General features: G+C 29.7%; 2 protein-coding genes across 2 annotated transcripts in view; both read left to right on the top strand.

Annotated features, from left to right (window-relative positions):
- Positions 1-2,267, top strand: part of Lst (Limostatin) — a 40,328-nt gene extending 38,061 nt beyond the window's left edge. The window contains exon 2 of the mRNA XM_075312098.1: positions 1,606-2,267. Coding sequence (XP_075168213.1) covers positions 1,606-1,947 — 342 coding nt within the window. The 3' untranslated portion in view covers positions 1,948-2,267. The remainder of the gene's footprint in view (positions 1-1,605) is intronic.
- A 20,656-nt stretch (positions 2,268-22,923) lies between these two features.
- LOC142240549 (uncharacterized) lies at positions 22,924-24,955 on the top strand. Its single transcript, XM_075312247.1, has 3 exons — positions 22,924-23,029; positions 23,478-23,571; positions 24,387-24,955. Exons 2-3 carry the CDS (start codon positions 23,563-23,565, stop codon positions 24,819-24,821), a joined length of 444 nt encoding a protein of 147 aa, XP_075168362.1. The 5' UTR covers positions 22,924-23,029; positions 23,478-23,562; the 3' UTR covers positions 24,822-24,955.
- The last annotated feature ends 1,701 nt before the right edge of the window (positions 24,956-26,656 follow it).

Here is a 26,656-nt window from a genome sequence, read left to right as displayed (position 1 = left end):
AAATTTTGCAAAAATTTACTATAGAAATAAAATTTTGCAAACATTTACTATAGAAATAAAATTTTGCAAAAATTTTCTATAGAAATAAAATTTTGCAAAAATTTTCTATTAAAATAAAATTTTGCAAAAATTTACTATAGAATTAAAATTTTGCAAAAATTTTCTATAAAAATTAAATTTTAACAAAATTTTCTATAAAAATAAAATTTTAACAAAATTTTTTATAGAAATAGAATGTTAACAAGATTTTCTATAGAAATAAAATTTTGCAAACATTTTGTATAGAAATAAAATTTTGCAAAAATTTACTATAGAAATAAAATTTTGCAAAAATGTTCTATAGAAATAAAATTTTGCCAAAGTTTACTATAGAAATAAAATTTTAACAAAATTTTCTTAAAAATAAAAATTTAACAAAATGTTTTACGGAAATAAAATTTTGAAAAAGTTTTCTACAGAGATAACATTTTGACAAAATTTTCTATAGAAATAAAATTTTAACAAAATTTTTTATAGAAATAAAATTTCAACAAAATTAATTCTATATAAATAAAGTTTTATTATATTTTCATGTTAGCCTGATACCGAAAGAGGCAAGGTTTTAACAAAATTTTCTAGAGAAATAAAATTTAAACAAAATTTTCTATATAAATAAAATTTAGACAAAACTTTCTATAGAAATGAATTTTTTACAAAATTTTCTATGGAAATAAAATATAGACAACGTTTTCTATATAAATAAAATTTTGACAAAATTTTCTATAGAAATAAAATTTTAACAAAATTTTCTATAGAAATGAAAATTTTGCAAGAATTTACTATAGAAATAAAATTTTGCAAACATTTTGTATAGAAATAAAATTTTGCAAAAATTTACTATAGAAATAAAATTTTAACAAAATTAATTCTATATAAATAAAGTTTTAACAAAATTTTCTAGAGCAATAAAATTTAAACAAAATTTTAGACAGAAATAAAATTTAAAGAAAATTTTCTATAGAAATAAAATTTAGACAAAACTTTCTATAGAAATGAAATTTTGACAAAATTTTCTATAGAAATAACATTTTGACAACATTTTCTACAAAAATAACATATTAACAAAATTTTCTATAAATTCAATATAAAACATTTCTTTCGAATTCGAAACAACATTGTTTGTTGTACTAACCACAGAAATTTTATCAACAACTTCAAAATATGATTATTGTATTTTGGTAGATTTTTGATAAAATTTTCTTCAAATTGTGGTAGAAATGTGGCAACCGTGATTGAGAGTATCACCTCATATCAAACGAAAGTATGCAAATATTTTCTATAGTAGATAAAGTGAGTTAACACACTGAACTGTCGATAACAAGGACTAATTTTTTAGTGAATTTGAGATAATGCAGTTAAGTTATTTCAGATTTACTTTGCCAATTATTTTTACAATTCTATGTAATTATTGAGATAAATGGATTTTTTTATTACAAATGACACTTTTTGTGCCACGTATTGAAGATTCTATGCGCATTACAGTTTTTCTAGACGTCTCAAAATGGGGACAATTTTTCCCTCATCGATTGTATAATAATTTTCCCAACTTTTCTTTTATATTTCCAGTTAATCTTTTTTGTGGCTACCATAATGACCGTGGTGACATTATCTGTGGCCCAAAACTTTGGAGAAAATGAAGTTCCCGCGGTATTAAGCTACAATTCACCCTTAAGACAACCTGATAGTTTAAAAACTGGTCCTTATTTGGATTTCCTAAGCACTTTGTATAGAAATGATAGAGAAAAGGCACGGTATTATCAACATCGTGTCAAACGTGAAATTGCCAATGAACCAGCAGGTCCCAATAACCGCAACCGAAGAGCCATTGTATTTCGTCCATTGTTTGTGTATAAACAACAACAAATTCGCAGACAACAACTGCAAGCTGAACGCAAACGTCGTGTTTGAAACTGAAATCAGACACAAATGAATCTATTTCTTACTTTTAATATTATTTAAAGAATTTATCAAGTTTTTTTTTGTATACTTATATAGAAAATGTGAAATTTATTTATTTTTTCCCCCAATTGAAAAGTTATATGATTAAAATTATTTTGGTTTCCTATAGTTTGTATAGTATGTATAGTTTCTTATAATTTAATTATTTGAAATTTAATAAAATAAATGTTTATTTATTAATTCATATTATTGATGTATATGTATATACGTCTATATTATTGTAAAAAAGAAATTAGAAAAATAAATTATTGTTTTCCATTGTTTATTAAGAGATATTTTGTTTACATTTTAAAACTGGGAACAATTTTGGTGCACTGAAAAAAATATTGTCATAAGGCCAAAGATTTCTTGCCTTTGAAATACTAAGTGATTCGACTTAAAAATGGGTATCTTTACATGAAAGAAAATTTTGTATGACTAAGATCAACTTGGCTTTAATATTCTGAAAAAAAAATCTTCCAAAGTAATCCAATTGTTTTTGCATCTTTGTTTGCACCTTAGCTACAAAGCAAAAACGCGTTAAAAAATTGGAGATGTTTTTTAAAACTTTATTTTAAAGACTATTTTTACTTGAAATATAGCATAATTTCTACTTGAAGTCGAGTCTGAAATTGAAAATTTTAAGTTTTCGTTAACACGTTTTCAAAGAACTTTAATAGCACAGGAAGAAAAAACGAATTAATTAAAATTTGTTTTCTAGTATCAAGACGCTAAACTCGAATTTAAAAGAGATGGTGTAGGAATTTCCCTAAATAACAATAATAAAAAAGTGGGGCATACTTTTAGGCGCAATATTTTAAACATTCTACACACCGAATACATCTGTATTTAGTACAAAATTGCTATGGTTAAGGAAAATTCGGTGACACCGTATGTCAAGTAGAGGTGTGCACGTGAGTAATATTTTACTCACGCTCACGCACACTCACGACGGAGAAATCTTATTCACGCACACTCACGCACGATATTTTTTGGTATGACTCACGCTCACGCACGCTCACGAAAAGAAAATTTGTACTCACGCACACTCACGCACGAAAATCTTTTAAATGTCGTGACTCACGAAAAATATCGTGACTCACGAAAAATGTCGTGACTCACGAGAAACCTCGTGACTCACGAATAATTTTATGAGTATTTTACCTATAGAACTTGACTGAAAATGTGAGTATGATTAAAATCGAGACCGTTAACACTTAGGATGTCACTAAAATTATAAATAAATTCAACTCGCAAATATTTTATGTTCGTAAGCTGGATTATTTTCGTGAGCGTGTTTTTCCGAAATTCGTTACTCACGCACACTCACGAAGATATTATTTTCGTGACTCACGCTCACGCACGACATTTGGTTGGTTAATCACGCTCACGCACACTCACGCCGTCACCATCAGCGTGACTCACGCGTGAGTCGTGAGTCACGACAATTTCGTGTCACGTGCACACCTCTAATGTCAAGTTTGAAGTTAAAAACTAGCGCGATTATGCACGGGTAAACATAACCCTCATAATTTACTCAACTGTTTCGGCGGTATGTATTTTTTTTTAATTTTTTCAACAATAACTTCTTGTCCTCTCCGAAGAAATCCCCGTTGAAGAGCACACCAAAACTCGATTAACCTTTTTATCTGTCAATAACAAACTGACAATCAAAAATGGCTGATATTAACAATACGCGCACACTCAAAAAAAAGTTTACTTGGTCCAAAGATTTTGACCTTCCCTTAAGAATTTTGGTATTGATTCCGAGTCAAAGATGCAGCTTCTTTAAAATAAAGACATTTTTTACGGACCTCCCTGTCTTTAAATCTAGGATCAATAAAATTAAAATTGGATACTGATCTCATTCATCGAGTTTTTATTTTCTTTTTGCGATATAGGTACTTCAAAGTAAAAACAGTTTTCTTAATGCTAAAAAAAAACTTTAAACCAAAGATGCAAATCTTTAAAGTAAGTCTTCGCCTATATTTGAAGCGTTTTTATCTTAAATTTAAAAATTCAATATGTCAGTTGAGTTAAAGACGATTTCTTTAAATTGAAAATGTTTTTCTTTATTTTAAGGAAAATTTGCCTTACTTAAAGATCTACAACTTCAGCAGAGAGACCCAAAATTTCAAGATTTGTGTCCTAAATTTAATGAAAAAAAATCTTGAAGCAAGGATTATAAACTTTCTTTTAATTAAAATTTCATTGTTTTAAAGAATTTTGTCCTTAGCATTGTGTAAATTTTGAGTCCTAAAATGTAAGTTGCATAATATTGCATATTAGGTCAATATTTTTTTCAGTGCAGAGAAGGTCGCCTCAAGAGAAAAATGTTATTATTGGAAGGTTACAACATTTCTCGAAATTGGGCGATACATATATATGGGAGCTTTATCTAAACTTGATCGGACAATAGCGTTCGTCCGTGTGCCAAAAAAAAAACACTTGTACCAAATTTTGGTTAATAAAGGGCTAGATCTATTAAGGAGGTGATTCAGAAAAAAATGAAAAAAATTTTTACGTGAAATTAAAGATAACGCAACTTAAATTTTAGTATGCGAAATTTACAAAATATTAAGGACAAATTTCTTTAAAATAATGAAATTTTAATTCAATTAAAGTTTATAATCTTTGCTCCAATTTTTTTTTTTTTTCATTAAATTTATGACACAAATTTTGTAAATTTGCGTCCCTCCGTTAAAGTCCCATGTCTTTGAACTAAGGCTAATTTTCGTTAAAGTAAAGAAACACATTTTTGAATTAATGAAATTGTCCTTAAATTAACTGAAATATTGAAACTTTAGATTTAAGATAAAAACGCTTCAAATATAGGCTTCGACTTATTTTGAGGATTTAGCGTCTTTGGTTTAAAGTTTTGTTGGAATTAAGAAAACATTTTTTACTTTTAAGTATCCGTTATAATTTTGATTTTTAAACTGGCATTCGTTTGTACGTGAGTACCTTTTTTAATAAACGACGAAAAGAGAATGAAAATTTGATAAATGAGATCTGCATCCAAATTTTGATTTTGTTGGTCCTAGATTTAAAGCCAGATAGGTCGCTAAAAAAAATTCTTTATTTTAAAGAAGCCCCATCTTTGGCTCGGAATCAATACCAAAATCCTTAAGGGAAGGTAAATATCTTTGGATCCAAGTAAACTTTTTTTTTGAGTGTGGGGTTTAAAATAAAATCAGTTTAGATTTGTTCAAAACAGTTTAGATTTGTGATAGTTTTGGTGGCCTTAACGGCGAAAACTATCACACGCTGCACGAAAGCCTTTGCGGTATTTCACCCCTTCCCGACGAAATGCCGTCTGGTGCTGAAAAATACCAAAGAGTCGATCATCTTACTCTTTGGTATTTTTTCAGTGCCACATTAGTCTCCAAAAAATGGGAGCCACCGTGGTGCAATGGTTAGCATTACCGCCTTAATTACACAATGTCGTGGGTTCGATTCCTGCTTCGACCGAACACCATAAAGTTTTTCAGTGGTGGATTATCCCACCTCAGTAATGCTGGTGACATTTCTGAGGGTTTCAAAGCTTCTCTAAGTGGTTTCACTGCAAGGTGGAACGCCGTTCGGACTCGACTATAAAAAGGAGGTCTCTTGTCATTGAGCTTAACATGCAATCGGGCAGCACTCAGTGATAAGAGTGAAGTTCACCAATGTGGTATCACAATGGACTAATAGTCTAAGTGAGCCTGATACATCGGGCTGCCACCTAACCTAGTCTCCAAAATGCCCCAGGCCCAAAAGTACAACGGGTTGAAGTCACGGTTGCCACATATCTTAGAATTCTACCAACAATGGTAGATTTCTCTCTGTTTGATAGGTTGGTAGAATTCTTGGTGTTTTAGTAAATTTTGCAAAATATTCTTCTCCAACTAAGAGGTAATTCATAAATAGAAATAAAATGTTGACAAAATTTTCAATAGAAATAAAATTTTAACAAAATTTTCTATAGAAATAAAGTTTTGACAAAATTTTCTATAGAAAAAATTTGAGAAAATTTTCTATAGAAATAAAATTTTGAGAAAATTTTCTATAGAAATAAAATTTTGAGAAAATTTTCTATAGAAATAAAATTTTGAGAAAATTTTCTATAGAAATAAAATTTTAACAAAATTTTCTATAGAATTAAATTTTGAGAAAATTTTCTATAGAAATAAAATTTTGAGAAAATTTTCTATAGAAGTAAAAATTTTGATAAAAATTTCTCTAAAAATATTATTTTGACAAAATTTTCTATAGACTTAAAATTTTGACAACATTTTCTATAGAAATAAAATTTTGATAATATTTTCTATAGAAATAAAAGTAATAATTTTGACAAAATTTCCCGTAGAAGTAAAAATTTTTACAAAATTTTCCATAGTAGTAAAAATTTTGACAAAATTTTCTATAGCAGTAAACATTTTGATAAAATTTTCTCTAGAAATAAAATTTTGACAAAATTTTCGATAGAAATAAAATTTTTCCAAAATTTTCTATAAAATAACATTTTGACAAAAAATTTCTATAGAAATAAAATTTTTACAATAGACATAAAATTTTGATAAAATTTTCTATAGAAATAAAATTTTGACAAAATTTTCTATAGAAATAAAAGTTTGACAAAATTTCCTATAGAAATACAATTTTGACAAAATTTTCTACAGAAATAAAATTTTGACAAAATTTTCTATAGAAATAAAGTTTTGACAAAATTTTCTATAGAAATAAAATTTTGACAAAATTTTCGATAGAAATAAAATTTTGACAAAATTTTCTATAGAAATAAAACTTTGACAAAATTTTTTAAAGAAATAAAATTTTGAGAAAATTTTCTATAGAAATAAAATTTTGGCAAAATTTCCTATAGAAGTAAAAATTTTAAAAAGATTTTCTATAGAAATAAAATTTTGAGAAAATTTTCTATAGAAATAAAATTCTGATAAAATTTTCTATGGAAATAAAATTTTGATAACATTTCCTATTTAAAAAAAATTGACAAAATTTTCTATAGAAATAAAATTTTGAGAAAAATTTCTATAAAATTTCTATAAATTTTGATAAAAATTTCTCTAAAAATAATATCTTGACAAAATTTTCTATAGAAATAAAATTTTGACAAAATTTTCGATAGAAATAAAATTTTGACAAAATTTTCTATAGAAATAAAGTTTTGACAAAATTTTCTATAGAAATAAAATGTTGACAAAATGTTGTATAGAAATAAAATTTTGACAAAATTTTCTGCAGAAATAAAATTTTGACAAAATTTTCTACAGAAATAAAACTTTGACAAAATTCTCTATAGAAATAAAATTTTGACAAAATGTTCTATAGAAATAAAAGTAGTAATTTTGACAACATTTCCCGTAGAAGTAAAAATTTTGACAAATTTTGACAAAATTTTCGATAGAAATAAAATTTTGCAAAAATTTTCTGAAGAAATAAAATTTTGACAAAATTTTCTCTAAAATAAAATTTTGACAAAAAAATTCTATAGAAATAAAATTTTGACAAAATTTTCTAAAGAAATAAATTTTTGACAAAATTTTCTTTAAAATAATATTTTGACAAAAAATTTCTATCGAAATAAAATTTTGACAAAACCTTCTATAGAAATAACATTTGACAACATTTCCTATAGAAATAAAATTTTGACAAAATTTTCTATAGAAATAAAAGTAATAATTTTGACAACTTTTCCTGTAGAAGTAAATATTGTGACAAAATTTTCCATAGCAGTAAAAATTTTGATAAAATTTTCTTTAGAAATAAAATTTCGACAAAATTTTCTATAGAAATATAATGTTGAAAAAATTTTCTATATTAATAAAATTTTGACAAAATTTTCTATAGAAATAAAATGGTGACAAAAATGTGTATAGAAATAAAATTTTGACAAAATTTTCTCCAGAAATAAAATGATGACAAAATTTTGTATAGAAATAAAATTTTGACAAAATTTTCTGCACAAATAACATTTGGACAAAATTTTCTACAGAAATAAAATTCTCTATAGAAATAAAATTTTGACAAAATGTTCTATAGAAAGAAAAGTAATAATTTTGACAATATTTCCCGTAGAAGTAAACATTTTTACAAAATTTTCCATAGAAGTAAAAATTTTGATAAAATTTTCTCTAGAAATAAAATTTTGACAAAATTTTCGATAGAAATAAAATTTTGACAAAATTTTCTACAGAAATAAAATTTTGACAAATTTTTCTCTAAAATAAAATTTTGACAAAAAATTTTTATTGAAATAAAATTTTTACAATAGAAATAAAATTTTGACAAAATTTTCTAAAGGAATAAATTTTTGACAAAATTTTCTCTAAAATAATATTTTGACAAAAATTTCTATAGAAATAATATTTTGACAAAACCTTCTACAGAAATAAAATTTTGACAAAAGTTTCTATAGAAATAAAAGTAATAATTTTGACAACATTTCCCGTAGAAGTAAATATTTTGACAAAATTTTCCATAGCAGTAAAAATTTTGATAAAATTTTCTCTAGAAATAAAATTTTGACAAAATTTTCGATAGAAATAAAATTTTGCCAAAATTTTCTTAAGAAATAAAATTTTGACAAAATTTTCTCTAAAATAATATTTTGACAAAAAATTTCTATCGAAATAAAATTTTGACAAAACCTTCTACAGAAATAAAATTTTGACAAAATTTTCTATAGAAATAAAATTTCGCCAAAATTTTCTATAGAAATATAATGTTGAAAAAATTTTCTATATTAATAAAATTTTGACAAAATTTTCTATAGAAATAAAATGGTGACAAAAATGTGTATAGAAATAAAATTTTGACCAAATTTTCTCCTGAAATAAAATCTTGACAACATTTTCTATAGAAATAACATTTTGACAAAATTTTCTATAGAAATAAAAGTAATAATTTTGGCAACATTTCCCGTAGAAGTAAAAATTTTGACAAAAATTTCCATAGAAGTAAAAATTTTGATAACATTTTCTCTACACGCTCACAAAAAATCGCTTCTGTAACATATACTCCCAAACATATTTTGCTTCAAGCATATACATTTTTGGGTATTGCCCAAACATTTATATGTTTGATCTCTACCAATATATAATATGTTTGAAAGCATATTGGTCTAAACAATATATGTTTGGGTAGTCTAAGTTCCAAACATTTTGTATTTTTGCATCCAAATTCAATAATGTTGTCTTCCAAAAAACAATATGTTATTATGTGACCATATAATATGTTTGGAAGCATTTTGCACCCAAAAATATTATATGCTTAAAAAAAAATTCTTCCAAACAATATTGTGCTCAAAATTTTATTTATTTATTTATATATTTACAATCATAATGAATTATGAAAATAAACAGGTAATATGGGTGCTAACAACATAGGTTTTCGACCTGAATGTTTTTAGTTCTTAGCACCTTTTTCTGTAATACAAACATTGTAGAAGAAAGTATTCAATTTTATGACTTTTTTTATTTTAATTTTACCTATTGCCGGACGGGGATTCGAACAGCGGACCACACAGTTTGTAAGGATCAAAGAAGTAGCTGATCAATTGCCCAAGGAAAAATAAAATGTTAATTTTGTAATAACAAGCAACAACCACCAACTTAATTCAATATCGCTCCCTGTTAAATAGCGCTCCAAGCTACTAAACACATATATGTTTATAGGCTATTTCTAAATTAATATATGTTTGCATCCAAGCATATTATATTTACAAACATTTTATGTCCTAAACATAATATGTTCTAACATATTAACATATATGTCCCAAACATGTTATGCTAGTTTATGAACATTATATGCTTGCACTCAAAAATATTGTGTTTAAAAATTTGTGTTCCAAACATATAATGTTTATAGCCAAACATATGAAAAACAGTCTTTTTCATCCGTGTAGAAATAAAATTTTGACAGAATTTTCGATAGAAATAAAATTTTTACAATAGAAAAAAAAAATTGTGACAAAATTTTCTATAGAAATAAAATTTTGACAAAATTTTCTATAGAAATAAAATTTTGACAAAATTTTCTATAAAAAAAATCTTAACAAAATTTTCTATAGAAATAAAACTTTGTTAAAGTTTTCTATAGAAATAAAATTTTGACAAAATGTATATTTAAATTTGACCAAACGTTTATCACATTTTTGCTTAGCAAACCTTCATATATGTAGAAGTTCAATATTATGACGTTTGTCTAACAATGTGTGAGAAGGCAGGGCGTTTGATAAAAATTGCCTCTTAATTATTATGATTGCCATGAGAAATCCCGTAGATAAGATATGAATAGGTTTGAGTTTAATATAAATTATAAATAACTATTTTTCGCTGATACATAACATATTTAGATGTTTGTTAGTATGAAGCAGAATCCAATCGCGTTGCTATCTGTATGTAAGATTCTATTTTGGCTGTGATTATTTACTGGTACCACCCTAATACATTATGGGATATCAGCGATACATTGGCTTGTGTTATGTTTGTTTTTGTTGTAATTTCTTTTACGAGTTTAAATGATAAATATTTTTTGTTTACAAATTTTCGTCGCGGCCCCTGTCAATATTTCTTATTATTGCTGAATATTTTGTTGTTGAGATTATATTACGTTTTGTGTTTTTTTTTTATAATTTGGCCTAGTACTACCACATATTGCGATCGCTTGTGATAACACATTAATGAAGTTCGTATAAACCATATATTATGTGAGAGTTTTCCACAATATCAAACAAAAACGATCTATTAGATCCGTTCCATTTCTATGAAGTACGGCCTTTTTATCGTCCATGTATGGGACATGTATCAGTAAATCTTATTAGGTATATACTATTATTTTACGATCGATATTTGAAGCTACTCCAAACACGTATTTAGATTAGGCATAGCGTGATTATATGCTCATGGGTTCAGGCTACTTAACTAAAGGTAACAGACACTAACTATATTCTAAGGCAAGATGGATCATAATCCTTATGGATTTCCCGAATTTCGAGATTTACATTTTTCCATTACATTTACGTTAAACCAAAAAAATCCTCTAAACTTCTTTATCAAGTGAAAAAAAATAATTTTGTCTAATAAATTTTCTTGAATTTGTCGAAAAATATTTAATTCTTTTTTTTGTGATATCGGCGTTTTTAAAATTTTCTAAAATAAAGAGCATTAGGCAGAAGTTTGTGTTATGAAGGAATATGTACCCAGACAATGAGTACGATCACCCCAAAACATGCATTAAGATCAAATTTTTTTGTGGGCGGTGAACATGTTCCATGAAATTTTTTCGAAATGTATGTACAGTTGAAGCTCGGTTTAACGAACGATATATTGTCAGGCCCTTTCTTTATTTAGAAATATTCGTTAAATCGAACGGGAATATTAAATGTTAACTTTTATTGAAAATCGTAGTTTTTTTTCCAGATGAGTAAAAATTCAGAAGCATGTGGCAAAATTAAACTACACAGGCATTTAAAAAAATATTACTTTAAATAATCCTTAAAAACAGATGAGCTTGATATACATATCTAGGTTAGGTTAGGTTGAAAAGAGGATCCAAGATTCGCTGTCTCAGGAGAGCCTGTATACACCCATGAAAATACCTTCTTAGACGAATTCCCTGATTTGTTTCCAGTCCCCAGTTTCAAGATGGGCCAGGCATAACTATTACACTATTACTCTGCTGCTCCTGTCGGCATAGATGTACTCTCAACGCTAGATTACAGTTTCGGCCGAACACCAAGAAAGTTTTTCAGCGGTAATTTATCCCTCTATGTAATTATGCTGATATTCCTGTGCATTTCATAGTTTCTCTTCAGCTATAAGAAGGAGGTTCTTTGTCATTGAGATAAATATACAATCGGGTAGCACTCATTAATAAGAGAAAAATTCACCACCTGCCCAACTGGCGATCCTACGAAAATTTGGTGCATATTACCACCTATCACAGGACTAGTACCAGTGCTCCAGTTTGTCGCAGGTTTTAGATTTGCATATAATTTATTGATTTATATTCTCTATTGATTTTAAAATCTTATTGGATCTAGACGTTTACCAATGGGTCAGCATATTCCAATTTTTTTCCTTCCTTGTGCAATTGGGATGCGCAAAATAAGAGTTTGTCCCAGACTGGTTAATGAGGACCTGTCTAGTCCTACTAAGTTCTCCTACACGGATGAAAAAGACTGTTTTTCATATGTTTGGCTATAAACATTATATGTTTGGAACACAAATTTTTAAACACAATATTTTTGAGTGCAAGCATATAATGTTCATAAACTAGCATAACATGTTTGGGACATATATGTTAATATGTTAGAACATATTATGTTTGGGACATAAAATGTTTGTAAATATAATATGCTTGGATGCAAACATATATTAATTTAGAAATAGCCTATAAACATATATGTGTTTAGTAGCTTGGAGCGCTATTTAACAGGGAGCGATATTGAACTAAGTTGGTGGTTGTTGCTTGTTATTACAAAATTAACATTTTATTTTTCCTTGGGCAATTGATCAGCTACTTCTTTGATCCTTACAAACTGTGTGGTCCGCTGTTCGAATCCCCGTCCGGCAAAAGGTAAATTTAAAATAAAAAAAAATCATAAAATTGAATAATTTCTTCTACAATGTTTGTATTACAGAAAAAGGTGCTAAGAACTAAAAAATCTCGTGGAAGTGAGAAAGATGTGGGGGAATATACAATTAGGCAGAAACAAAATTTTGAGCATTCAGGTCGAAAACCTATGTTGTTAGCACCTATATTACCTGTTTATTTTCATAATTCATTATGATTGTAAATATATAAATAAATAAATAAAATTTTGAGCACAATATTGTTTGGGAGAATTTTTTTTAAGCATATAATATTTTTGGGTGCAAAATGCTTCCAAACATATTATATGTTCACATAATAACATATTGTTTTTTGGAAGACAACATTATTGAATTTGGATGCAAAAATACAAAATGTTTGGAACTTAGACTACCCAAACATATATTGTTTAGACCAATATGCTTTCAAACATATTATATATTGGAAGAGATCAAACATATAAATGTTTGGGCAATACCCAAAAATGTATATGCTTGAAGCAAAATATGTTTGGGAGTATATGTTACAGAAGCGATTTTTTGTGAGGGTGTAGGTCATGTCCTTTGGAATGAGCTCAAGCCGTGTCCTACAGTGTAAATGTACGCCGTCAATGACAAACCCGTGTTAAAATGATCGGTCCCGTCCATACGTTTCGACCAGGTCTGGGACTGGTTCATTCACATCAGGGAGTAGTCCTGTACCGGTTCTGGGGTATATCCATTTTCCGTAGCGAAGCTGTCTCTCTATCTAACCTAAGTTTACCTAGTTATCCGGCCATTGAATTTGTGTTTCCAAACATTTGATGGAATTTAAATATCTTGGGAATGCCGTACTTTGTGGGCATTTCCGAAGCCCTTAAGCCACTCTCACAATCGTGAAATATTGCTGGTTTTTAGTTGTCAATTTTCTTAAGATTAAAAGCGTTTTCGTTAAATCGAACGTAAATTTTGTTCGTTATTTAGAATACTCAATGTTAGGAATTTGGACGTTCGTTAAATTGGATTTTCGCTAAATGGGATATTCGTTAAACAGAGCTTCTATCCTGCTCTTAAAACATTTTGGGGGTGATCATATTCCATGTCTGCGTGTATTAAATGGGTCGAAAAGGAGACGAGGCCACAAAACGTGAAAATTTTCACATGAGGGCAATGGCAGACATTACGGTTCGATCACGTACCGTATTATAATGCAAAAGGATAATCAACAAATACTCGGAATACGATAGCATCCTCATCATATGATTACCGGGACATACCGGAATAAGAAGAAACGGAAACGCAAATGAACTAACGATAAGAGTTTGGACCACAGTTGCCAAAAATAATCTACCAAAATTTGAAGAAAATTTTACCAAAATTCTACCGAATTAAAAAACTCAGCAAAAACTGAGTAAGCACTAGTGATTCTTCCAGTAATCCCGGTAATCAAAATCTTACTACTTGTAGTATTACCTGGGATTTACAAATAATAACTTACCCGTGTAGACCAAAAGTGATTACTTTTATTGATACCAGTAATTCAAATCATATATTGAAGTCCGGGTTCGAATCCTGCTGAGACTATATTTTTAATTTTTTTTTTTTATTTATTCGTATTAAATATAGAGAGAATAAAATCTATAGATAGATATAAGAGCAGCAACTCACTCGCTCTTTGTGATTCTATTTATGGTAAACCTATTATTTTTGGGGAGCTGGTATGCTTGCGACGAAGTACTTATTTTTCGACTGCTGGTATGCTTGCACAGAAGTACTTTCCTCCAATATCATGCCCATGTAAAAGTATTACTGCTGATATATGTACGAAGAAGTTGTTACCTATTTGGCGCAGGCATACTTGTACTCATACCTGGTAATGGGAGTTTTTGCTGAGAAATTTTAATTTAAAGTTTTTGATCAAAATTTTGCCAACATTTTATTTCTCTAGAAACCTTTGTCAAAATTTATTTCTCTAGAAACTTTTGTCAAAATTTATATCTGTAGAAAATTTTGTCAAAATGTATTTCTCTAGAAACTTTTGTCAAAATTTATTTCTATAGAAACTTTTGTCATAATTTATTTCTATAGAAAATTTTGTAAACATTTTATTTCTCTAGAAAATTTTGTCAAAATTTACTTCTATAGAAAATTTTGTCAAAATTTTATTTCTCTAGGAAATTTTTATAAAATTTAACTCGTTATTGTTGTTTTTGATCTCAGCTTAAAGCCATGCATTGACTAAACTACAAGTGTAGCTTAACCAAAAGAGGAAAACTATGCTTGTCAAATTTATTTGGGCAAAGCCCTATAGACTGCAAGATGGTTGGATGTACAGCTGTTTCGGAATTATCACATTCCTCATCAGCATCCTCTACTTGCAGCAAAACTATCAACCAATTATCAGAATAAATTCGGGTAATTCACTCAACCCAAAGTGAATTACACTTGAACCTTCCGAAAAAGGGTTTGATAGTCGGCTACTACCTAAACAAATTTGCAAGCATATGCTTGCATACAACAAAAACAACAATTACGATTGAAGAGAAGCCAACAATAACAAACAAACCGAATAAAATTTAACTCTATAGAAAATTTTATCAAAATTTGCCTCTTTAGAAACTTTTGTCTGTAAAATTTTATTTCTCTAGAAAATTTTGTCAAAATTTATTTTTATAAAATTTTATTTCTTTAGAAATTTTTGATAAAATGTTATTACTCTAGAAAATTTTGTCAAAATTGTATTTCTCTAGAAAATTTTGTTAATTTTTTTTTGTGGAAAATTTTGTCAAAGATTTATTTCTCTAACAAATTTTGTCAATTTTTTTTGTGGAAAAATTTGTCAAACAATTTATTTATAAAAATTGAAGTACATCTTAGTTGGAGAAGAATATTTTTCAAAATCTACACACATCTGCGCCGAATAGGAGCAGCAGAGGATGATATACATAGGGCGTGTTTTGAGAATGATCAGACCTTGGAACAAGCTTTCTCACTGCCTTGCCTTTACTAGGCAAAGAGTTAACCATATCGGCAAAGACTTGTTTCGGGATCTGGTTCAGCTTGTAAAGTAGGACTGGAAACAAATAAGGGAGTTCGTTAAGACGCAGAGTTCCAGAAATAAAAGAAGGGTACGATGGAAAAAAGAAGTAAGAGTGCACAATAAGACGAATGCTGGCTGGTCAACCTGAATCCTCTTTTCAACTAAACCCCAATATTGCAAATGAAAATTAACCCCAATTGCCTTTTTCAGATTGTGCCCGCCTTGCATACATAAGGTCGTGGGTTCAACCGCAGTTTCGACAAATCACCAAAAAGTTTTTCAGCGGTGTATTATCCCTCTCAGTAATGTTGGGGACATTTCAGAGTGTTTCAAAAACTTATCTAAAGTGTGGAACGCCGTTCGGACTCGGCTATAAAAAAGTAGGTCCCTTGTCATTGAGCTACACATAGAATAGGGCAGCACTTAGTGATACGAGAGAAGTTCACCACTGTGGTATCACAATCAACTGAATATACTAAGTGAGCCTGAAATGCCACTATACCTAACCTAACTGTCACTGTAATAAATCGGTCAGCTGTCAGACGAGCGGTTTAGAAGTGATAACAACAAGCTGAAGTTGATTGCATCAGCCGCATTGTATATCGTGAGGTCTTTATCCATGGTTTAATATTATAGAGCGTAGAGTTAAAGATAGATATCTCACTAAAAAATGTCTTTATTTTAAAGAAGTGGTTCGAAATCCTTAGGTGAGGTCAAAATCTTTGCATTAACGAAACCAGTTTTTCTTGAGGTCCCATAAGGCGTTGTTATCGGCTATTTTAGTTTTCGTCCTACGTCATGTAAAACTTGATTCATAGTTTTTCCAAATTATCATTATTACCAGCCGATAAGACAGTTTTGTGCTGATTATATTGTTGTGCCAAACGGGTCTTATGAGAATTAAGTAAAGGATTTTAGTTCAGACGGAATATATGTTACCATCGTTAATCTCTGTTACCTGCTACCTGAACAAATATGAGCATATGTTTACTTAAAGCGTAGTTTACATACGTATAGCCCATGTTTCTCCTATCATAAAATAAAGCCTGCCTAATAAGACAAGACCAACGAATATATCTTGACGAAAGGTAAAAAAGGCATATTTCATAGGAATGGGACACTTTTGTGAGATCAATATTTTTGTTGTTTAATTTTGGGAAAAACTCTCAAATGCATGGATTGCACGAACTCAATTAATGTGTTATCGCTAACGATCACAATATGTGGTGCAGTAGTAGCCCATCCAACTAAAAGAAACATACGAAACGATATATAATATCAATAGAAATATATTCAGCAATAATAAACTATCGACAGTGGCAGCGACAAAAATGTGTAAACAAAAAATATTTATCATTTAAACTCGTAAAAGAAATTACAACAAAAAACAAACATCGAAAAGAGCACAAGCCATAAAGCTGCAGATATCCCATCATGTATAAGGGTGGTATTAATCTCGCGAGAAAATAAAGTTGTCAATGCCAAATCGCATTTCAGAAAAAAATTCAACATATTAACATAACATGATGCCGATAAAACATACCCTTGTTTTTATACCCTTCACTACTGCTGTGGTGCAGGTAACGCCCAGAAAGGACCAGTCTGAGACTCATGTTATCGTTATTGTTTTAGAATTAAATTCTGAGTCTATTTAGCGATGTCCGTTGAGAGTTCTTCCTGAACTCTCAAAGCCTATTCAAAAGGTGTTAACGAAAAAAAAATGAGAGAAGTTCACCAATGTGGTATCACAATGGACTGAATAGTCTAAGTGAGCCAGATACATCGGGCTGCCACCTAACCTAACCTAACGATAAAATAAATGTATAAATTCAGACTCGACTTCAAGTATAAAAGAAAGTGTTGAAAGACATCTCCTATTTTTGAACATCGTTTTGCTTTGTACTCAAGATAAAAGAGTCAAAAAAAAATATTTTTCTGAATTATTAAAGGCAAGTTGACCTTAGTCACACAAAATTTTCTTTCACGGAAAGATATGTTAGATGTCGCAGAAGTTCTTAGACTAATTTGACTTGGCGATGTGTGATCTGGGTGTTGATGTATTTTTTTGTTCAAAATACAGCTCGCAGTTTAAGGCCAATTGTCTTCTAAGTGCGGATTTAGTAAATCTTTATCCTTCATTTGTGTATAATTTGTTCCCGTTTTTTAGTTCATATAACTAACGTACGTGAAGAAATATTAAATTATGTTAAAGGAAACTTTCTCTAAACATAATAATTCCAGGAACTAAAAAAGGTAAATTGGCTTTAGTGACTTTAGTCACTTTTTTTGAGTGTAACCATTTTCGATTTGAATTCTGCTACTTTTGCTATATTTAAACAAGTAAGGAAAGTCTAAAGTCGGGCGGGGCCGACTATATTATACCCTGCACCACTTTGTAGATCTAAATTTTCGATACCATATCACATCCGTCAAATGTGTTGGGTGCTATATATAAAGGTTTGTCCCAAATATGTACATTTAAATATCACTCGATCTGGAAGAATTTGATAGACTTCTACAAAATCTATAGACTCAAAATTTAAGTCGGCTAATGCACAAGGGTGGAACACAATGTTAGTAAAAAAAATATGGGAAACGTTTAAATCTGAAGCAATTTTAAGGAAACTTCGAAAAAGTTTATTTATGATTTATCGCTCGATATATATTTATTAGAAGTTTAGGAAAATTAGAGTCATTTTTACAACTTTTCGACTAAGCAGTGGCGATTTTACAAGGTATTTTTGGTATTTTGACCATTTTTGTCGAAATCAGAAAAACATATATATGGGAGCTATATCTAAATCTGAACCGATTTCAACCAAATTTGGCACGCATAGCAACAATGCTAATTCTACTCCCTGTACAAAATTTCAACTAAATCGGAGTTAAAAATTGGCCTCTGTGGTCATATGAGTGTAAATCGGGCGAAAGCTATATATGGGAGCTATATCTAAATCTGAACCAAATTTGGCACGCATAGCAACAATGCTAATTCTACTCCCTGTGCAAAATTTCAATTAAATCGGACCAAAAAATTGGCCTCTGTGGCCATATGAGTGTAAATCGGGCGAAAGCTATATATGGGAGCTATATCTAAATCTGAACCGATTTCAGATTTAAATTTGGCACACTTGACTATAGTACTAATTGTTCTTCTTGTGCAAAATTTTAAGTAAATTAGCTCTGGCTTCTGGGGCCATATAAGTCCATATCGGGCGAAATATATATATGGGAGCTATATCTAGATATGAACCGATTTCTTCCAAAATCAATAGGGATCTATTCTGAGCCAAAACACATACTTGTGCCAAATTTGAAGTCGATTGGACTAAAACTGCGAACTAGACTTTGATTACAAAAATGTGTTCACGGACAGACGGACATAGCTATATCGACTCAGGAGCCCACCTTTAGCATTTTTGCCAAAGACACCATGTGTCTATCTCGTCTCCTTCTGGGTGTTGCAAACATATGCACTAACTTATAATACCCTGTTCCACAGTGTGGAGCAGGGTATAAATACTGCACTGAGAAGACATTGAAGACATTGAAAGCAAAATTTGATGAATTTTAGAAAATGTTAACTAAACTGTATTAGAAACGCAGATGCACGCACAGAAAAACCATGTTTGGACATGGTTGCCGCATGTATTTTGTCTATGTAAAAATAATTGTTCTATTATTTAAATGATAGAATTTGAGACCATTACATGGTCGGAAAAATCATGTACCTGACCATTCAATTTTTTTACTTTTTGCAGTGAAAAAAGTATTTTTATAGGTTACATATAGACATGTCTAGAACCATTACATGGCCATAAAGACCATGTATATTGTTTTCGTGACCATTTAATTTTTTAACTTTTTTGCAACGAAAAGAATTTTATAAAAACATTGAGCAGGTACAAACGATTTTCATTTTGCGCGTCAGTATGGTGTTGATTGTTTCTTGGAATGGACGGAGAATACGGAATTACTGTGTTTTGTGTTAATTTATTTATTCAGAAGTGGCACGTGGTTTTATGTGAACACAAAAAGGAAAGCGTAATTGAAAAAAATGTTCCTGTTTTTTGTTCTGCATTTTGACATATGGTATAATTTATTTTTATTTGCAGTTACATGATGTCTGCGTTGGTACATTTGATGGGTACGAAGTAAATATGGAATGATTATTTATTGTTGAAATTGAACCAAAATAGAGTGTGTAAAAATATGTGATGTGTGCTTGCTCGACATTATAAATACAAATAAACAATGAATTAGTTTATAAATAAAAAAAAAAACAAATAAATAAATTTAATCTTGTGTTTTCTTTTATCAAGTGGCGTCCTTTTTCGACGACGAAAAAAGTTTATTCTTAAAGATCAAAACATTTTAGGTTGTGACCATGTTCTTTTAACTGGAAGGAAAACATTTTTGACGTACACCATAACATTTTAGATCGTGACCATTGTCTTTTAATGGAAACAAAATTCTTTTTTATCAATATAATAACATTTTAGATGAGGACAATTTTATTTTTCTTAGAACCATGTTCACTGAGCCAACATGGTTGCAGGTGAAAATGTTACATGGTCGCCGCAAAAATAGCTCCTATCATATTATTTTGCTCTTCGGATATGATTGTTACAATCATGTTTCTTCTCTGCGTGTGCCACGGCGATTTCACAAGAATAAGTAAATAATTTTCGACAAGTTGAAGAACACTTATTGGACAAAATTATTATTTTTCACTTATTGAAGAAAATTTCGTAGATTGAAAAAATTATTAAAGTGATGGAAACTTTCTTAAAACTTACATTGAAAAAAATTTTTGACGTGATATTAAAGATTACGCAACCTCAATTTTAGGATGCACAATTTACACTATTAAGCACAAATTACTTTAAAACAATGTAATTTTAATTCAATTAAAGTTTATAATCTTTTCTTCAAAATTTTCCAATTGATAATTGTTGATAAAAACGAGCTCGAGATCTGTATGATTAATTTTTATTTATTAAATATTTCGTCTTTTCTTCAAAAAAATTTTTTGATTAAATTTAGGAAATACATTTTGAAAATTTGCATCCCTTCGTTAAAGTTGCATGTCTTTAAACTTTAAACTAAAGTGAAGAAACACATTTTTTATTTAAAGAAATTATCTTTAAATTAACTGAAGTATAGAATCTTCAGATTAAAACACTTCAAATATAGTCTAAAACTTATTTTGAGGATTTAGCATCTTTGGTTTGATGTTTTTTTGGAATTAAGAAAATATGTTTTACTTCGAAGTATCCGTCATAATTTGGATTTTTATACTGGCATTTGTTTTTACGTGAATATGTTTATTAGTATACACACAAAAAAAATTTTTTTCTGATTCAATCACGAAATTAATTGATCCAATTAATTTTTTAATTGAAATGTCTTCAATCAAGAAAATGATAGTATCAATCAGAGTTTTAATTGGGCATAGAAAAAATTCTTGATTAAAAAATTAATTGATTTCATTACCAAATTGCAATTAATTTTTTAATTGATTCAATTAAAAATTTAATTGATGTTGATTGCAAAGCTCAATTAATTTATTAATTAAAAAAGGTAACTATTTTCAATTACATTTTGAATTGGCTTAGAATTTTTATATGGATTAACAATTGATTGTTTGAAAAAAATTTTAATTAAAAATTTAAAAAAAATGTTCATCACTTTTTTAACTGACTTAGTCTTCCGAACTTGATTAAAAAGTAAATTGTATCAATTAATTTTTTAATTAAAATTTTTCAATCATTGACTTAATTAACTTAATGTTTCTATCATGATTAAAAAGTTAATTGTATCAATTAATTTATTAATTGAAAAACTTCAATTAACTTTTTAATTGGAAATATTTATTAATTGAAAAACTTCAATTAACTTTTTAATTGGAAATATTTTGGTGATATTTTTTCTGTGTACCGGAAAATAGAATGAAAATTCGATGAATGAGATCTTTATTCTAATTTTAATTTTATAGATCCTAGATTTAAAGCCAGATAGGTCGCAAAAAATTTCCTTATTTTAAAGAACACGCATCTTTGGCTTGGAATCAATACCAAATTCCTTAAAGGAAGGTCAATAACTTTGGATCCTAGTAAACTTTTTTTTGAGTGTAATAATTCCATGAACTAAAATAGAATTAAATCGGCTTTAGTGAAATGTATGATTCACTTTTTTTAAGTGTGGAGATAGAAGATGTAATATTGGTCCCGCACCCCATAAAGTATATTTCTATACTCTGGGTGGTGGTGAAATTCTGATTCGATCTCGCCTGTCTGGCTGTTGAAATCAAGCCTACTTCCATACGAAATAAGATATCGGTTTGAAACTTGACATAAGCAGTGGTTGGGAATGTAGATCGGATGGTATTAGGTTAGGTTAGGTTAGGTTAGGTGGCAGCCCGATGTATCAGGCTCACATAGACTATTCAGTCTATGTGAGCCTGAACTTCTCTCTTATCACTGAGTGCTGCCCGATTCCATATTGAGCTCAATGACAAGGGATCTCCTCTTTATAGCCGAGTCCGAACGGCGTTCCACATTGCAGTGAAACCACTTAGAGAAGCTTTAAAACCCTCAGATTATCCCACCTCAGCATTACTAATCCACTGCTGACCCACCACTGTTGACTAACCCACTGCTGAGAAACTTTTTGGTGTTCGGTCGAAGCAGGAATCGAACCCACGACCTTGTGCATGCAAGGCGGGCATGCTAACCATTGCACCACGGTGGCTCGGATGGTATTGCAAACAGACCAACTCGATATAGCATATAGTAAAATAGCACGTTTGAATATTTGTTCAATGGGTGTACCTATTTACAATCTTCTCCCTTGGGTGAAAGATTTGGTAGCTACAAAGCCCAGATATGGCTAAACAAAGTTTACCTGTAGATTATGACATTGAAGATTATGATACTTGAAATTGGGACATATGGACCGATAATTTGTGTGAGTACGTAATTTTTTCCATCATTAACATTGATTTAATGATTTATGTCTCTTAATACCTGATGTGACATTAATCTAATCCATCACCTACAACTACAGTAGCCTATATGTGAGTTTGTAGTATGTAAATTTACCTAATGCCACCCTAATAAACACATATGCAACACATATGATGAACTCTAAAGAAAGCACCAGTAGCGCAAAACCACCAACAACAATGAAAGCCAATATCTATGCGGAGTCAGACATAGGCACACACGTACGTACACAAATTCACACACATATATTTGACCAAGCATACAAGCAATTCCAAAGATAAATCATAAAAAAGGCATTATAAACAGCAAAGGGTTTTTCAAATTTAGTTTGTAACGAACCAGCGGACGGTTAACACGCATCGTGCGCATCCAAATAAGGCAAAAGTAACAAAAAAAGTACCTACGAGTAACGGCAGTAGTGAAAGATAATAGGTCTGTTCGCGTACTTTTCCAGTAAAAAATATCCAGTAAAAACTAGCAAGAGAGTAAGAGTATATTTTACACTCTTTGCTTAAAATTGCTGAAAAGTACACGAACGGTATCCAGTAACTATTTGCACATTGAAAATTTCAGCTGCTAAAACATTGAAAACAAAAAACGAATCATGTATATTTAACTTCCAATCGTAGTTGCCGAACATGTACATTGTATTGGTACTTTGTTTGTTATCAATAACCAGCTGGCAACGTATGCTATGGTTTGCAAGATTTTACTGGGGAAAAAATCTCTAGCAAAAACTTGCAATTTCTCTATCTCATAACTGTCAAATGTAGTCTCTCTCCGGCTCTCTTTTGGTGGCGTTTTGGTGTAAACGAACGACTTCCAGTAAAAATTTGTAACAATTATCAAAAATTATCGTGTTCTCGAACGGAGCTAATATTTGTCTACGGCATATAAACTAAACGCGACGACGCATTTTATCGTTATAGTTTTCCGGCGAAATTTGATTTCAATCGAAAACATCATGAAAACTGTAAGTGTACGAACGACGAGTATAGTATACGAAGTTGTGAGAGTAGTGGAATGAGTAATGAATAGAGGAGTGTGTGATGGGGCCTATACGAAAGAGATCACAACTAAATAATCACTATTTCAAAGGAAGTGGACAGCAGCAAAAACAACAACACCTACTTTATAGTTGTTGTTGTTGGTGTGTTGTAGCAGTAATAATGGAATACGATAAAACAAAACTACTACATACTTTGTTTGCATTAAAGAAAAAGAAGCAAAAATGAAAAAAAAAACGAAATGCGGACCATATTGAAAATCCATATGGAATGAATTCTACGCAACTTAAGCAAAACCATATGTAGATATTTGTTGTTGTTGTTGTTTTATTTATATGGAATTGAATTCAACAGACCCAGAAAGAAGGAAGACTATGGGGTCTCATTGATAAAAACAAAACGCAATGATGGTGGTATCTTGCTGGTAAATAATTATTTTGGTGGTTATCAAAGGCATTAGAGGAGACCACAAAAACAGCAACAATAATACTTCGTTGTTTGGATTCGATCCCATATAAATAAAAAAATAAATAAGCTCCCTGCTATCTTATCACTGGAGGCCACTGACTGCTTCCCCTATTAAACGAAATAGATTTCATTTCAAATTAACCATACTTCATCAATAAGCTTATGGGAATATCAACAGATATTTTTAGAATTTATTAATTGATTCTGATATTTGTTCTATTTCTCCTTCCACAAAAAATTTCACACATGGAACTCCCCCTGTTTTCTGTTTGACTATGGACTCATGTACTTTTTTCTCCTCATCCAATTTTAGATCATTTTCATTTCAATCTGTCTATGCCTGGTTGTTTCCACCATATCAGCAGAGAAATCCACACACAACAAACATTCAGGCGACAATAAAAAGCTTTTGAAAAGCGCTGGTGGCCATGAACACCAATTGAAGGATGCTCTTAAATCGGACCATACCCCAAAATCACCTTTACCCCTAAAGGAAGATTTACCCTTAGACCATAAACCAGTGCGTGAGGGCCGCAAACATCATCGCCATGGTAAAAATAGGAAAGGTGGTCAACATGCTGGTGGTGAACAACAACAAAATGGTCGTTCCCGCAAATCCCATTCCAAATCGAAGAAATCCCATTCCGAATCGAATCCCAATGGACCCGCCAAAACCCATCACAATAAGCATGGTCGCAAACAAGGACGTGGCAATAAACAAGCTCAACAACCACAAGTCCAGCAATAGTTTTATTTAATTTTTTTTTTAAGTTCTTAAGGAATTCTAAAATTATCTTTCATTTGTTAGAGAAAAATGTATAATAACTGAAAATTATCAATGATAAAATATTTAAAATAAAAAAAAATAATATAAAATCGAAATTGACCAGGATGTTTTAGTTTTTGCTTAGATTTAAAGAGAGTGCTTGCCAGTAAATACACCCAAAGAAATTTGTTAGTTGTCACAACATAAAACTAAGGACTGTCGTAACCCAATATGGTATTATTATTATACACTCAAAAAAAGTGAACCCTATATTTCGCAAAAGCCGACTTAATTCTATTTTAGTTCATGGAATTATTACGTTTTAGGAAAGTTTCCTTTACTTAAATAATTTTTGGGGTACATTCGTTAAAATAACTAAAAAAGAGGAAAAAATTGACATTTTTGCAATTTTGAACTCCAATTTGTTCCTTCAAACTACGAATTTTGTTTTATAAGTGAATTTTGAATTGAATCTTGAATTTGTCGAAAATTATTTACTTATTTTTGTGAAATGAGCGTGATTTGGATCCAAAGATTTTGACCTTCCTTTAAGGATTTTGGTATTGATTCCGGGCCAAAGATGCCGGTTCTTTAAAATAAGGAAATTTTTTGCGACCTATCTGGCTTTAAATCTAGGATTTATAAAATTAAAATTAGGGCACAGATCTTATTTATCGAATTTTCATTCTATTTTTCCGGTATACTAATAATGCTATGTTAATATTGATTTATCACCACCGTTGCCACTCGATAATCTACCAAAATTGGGAGAAAATTTTACCAAAAAAAAAAACACACACACACAATCAAAAAATCTTTTTTTTTTTTTAAATTTGTTTCCTATAGAAAATGTTGTTAAAATGTTATTTCTATATAGAACATTTTGTCAAAATTTTATTTCTACATAGAAAATTTTGTAAAAATTTTATTTCTACACGCAAAGAAAAAAAACGTTTGGAAAACGTGTACCGAAAACGTTTTTCTTTTGTTAGAGTTTTTTGAATTGCTTCGAAAATTTTAAACTTTTATCACCAAAAAAATTCGTTTGTTTCAAAATTTTTATTTTTTCAATAAAAAAAGTTATTTTTGAAATAACAACACAGACTATTTCGTTTATATCAAACACTGTTCTTTTCTGACTTTAGGTCTTTAATAAGACACATTTTACAGTTCAAAATTTAATATACCACAATGTAATGTTGACAATTTTTTCGGAATCTTCCGAATATATCTGGAATATATATAAAAAAAAAACAAAAGCAAAAAAAAAAAACTTTGGCCGAAGCAGGGATCGAACCCACGACCCTTGGCATGAGAGTCGGACGTAGCTACCACTGCTCCACGGTGCCAAACTAAATGTTTGTTTCTGTTAAATAAACTTTGTTTATTTGGTTCGTGGGCGCCGCAAGCTATGCTATATAAATATAACTTATATGGATATTTATCTATTGATGACCATAACAGGTACATAGCTCAGTGGTTAGTGTGTTGGCTTACAATGTGCATGGTCCGCGGTTCGATTCTCCGTCCAGGCGAAAGGTAAAAAAAATTTTAAAAATTTATAAAATCGTATAATTTCTTCTACATTGTTGGTATTACAGGAAAAGGTGTTAAGAACTAAAAATCCTCGTGGATGTGAGAAAGATGTGAGGGACAATGCAATTAGCAAGAAAATAATATTTTTTTTGAGCTAGTCTTTATGAAATTGTTTTTACATCCTGGAAAAGAATAAACGTTTATCACAAAAAGTATATACTTTTCTTCCAAATACACTTCCTTACAGCGAAAAGCAAATGAGAAACGAACTTTGTTTGTCT

Source organism: Haematobia irritans, chromosome 5 (assembly GCF_050003625.1).
Source record: "Haematobia irritans isolate KBUSLIRL chromosome 5, ASM5000362v1, whole genome shotgun sequence".
Taxonomy (NCBI): domain Eukaryota; kingdom Metazoa; phylum Arthropoda; class Insecta; order Diptera; family Muscidae; genus Haematobia; species Haematobia irritans.
The sequence above is the reverse complement of the archived record's forward strand: the minus strand, read 5'-3'. Positions and strand labels throughout refer to the sequence as shown.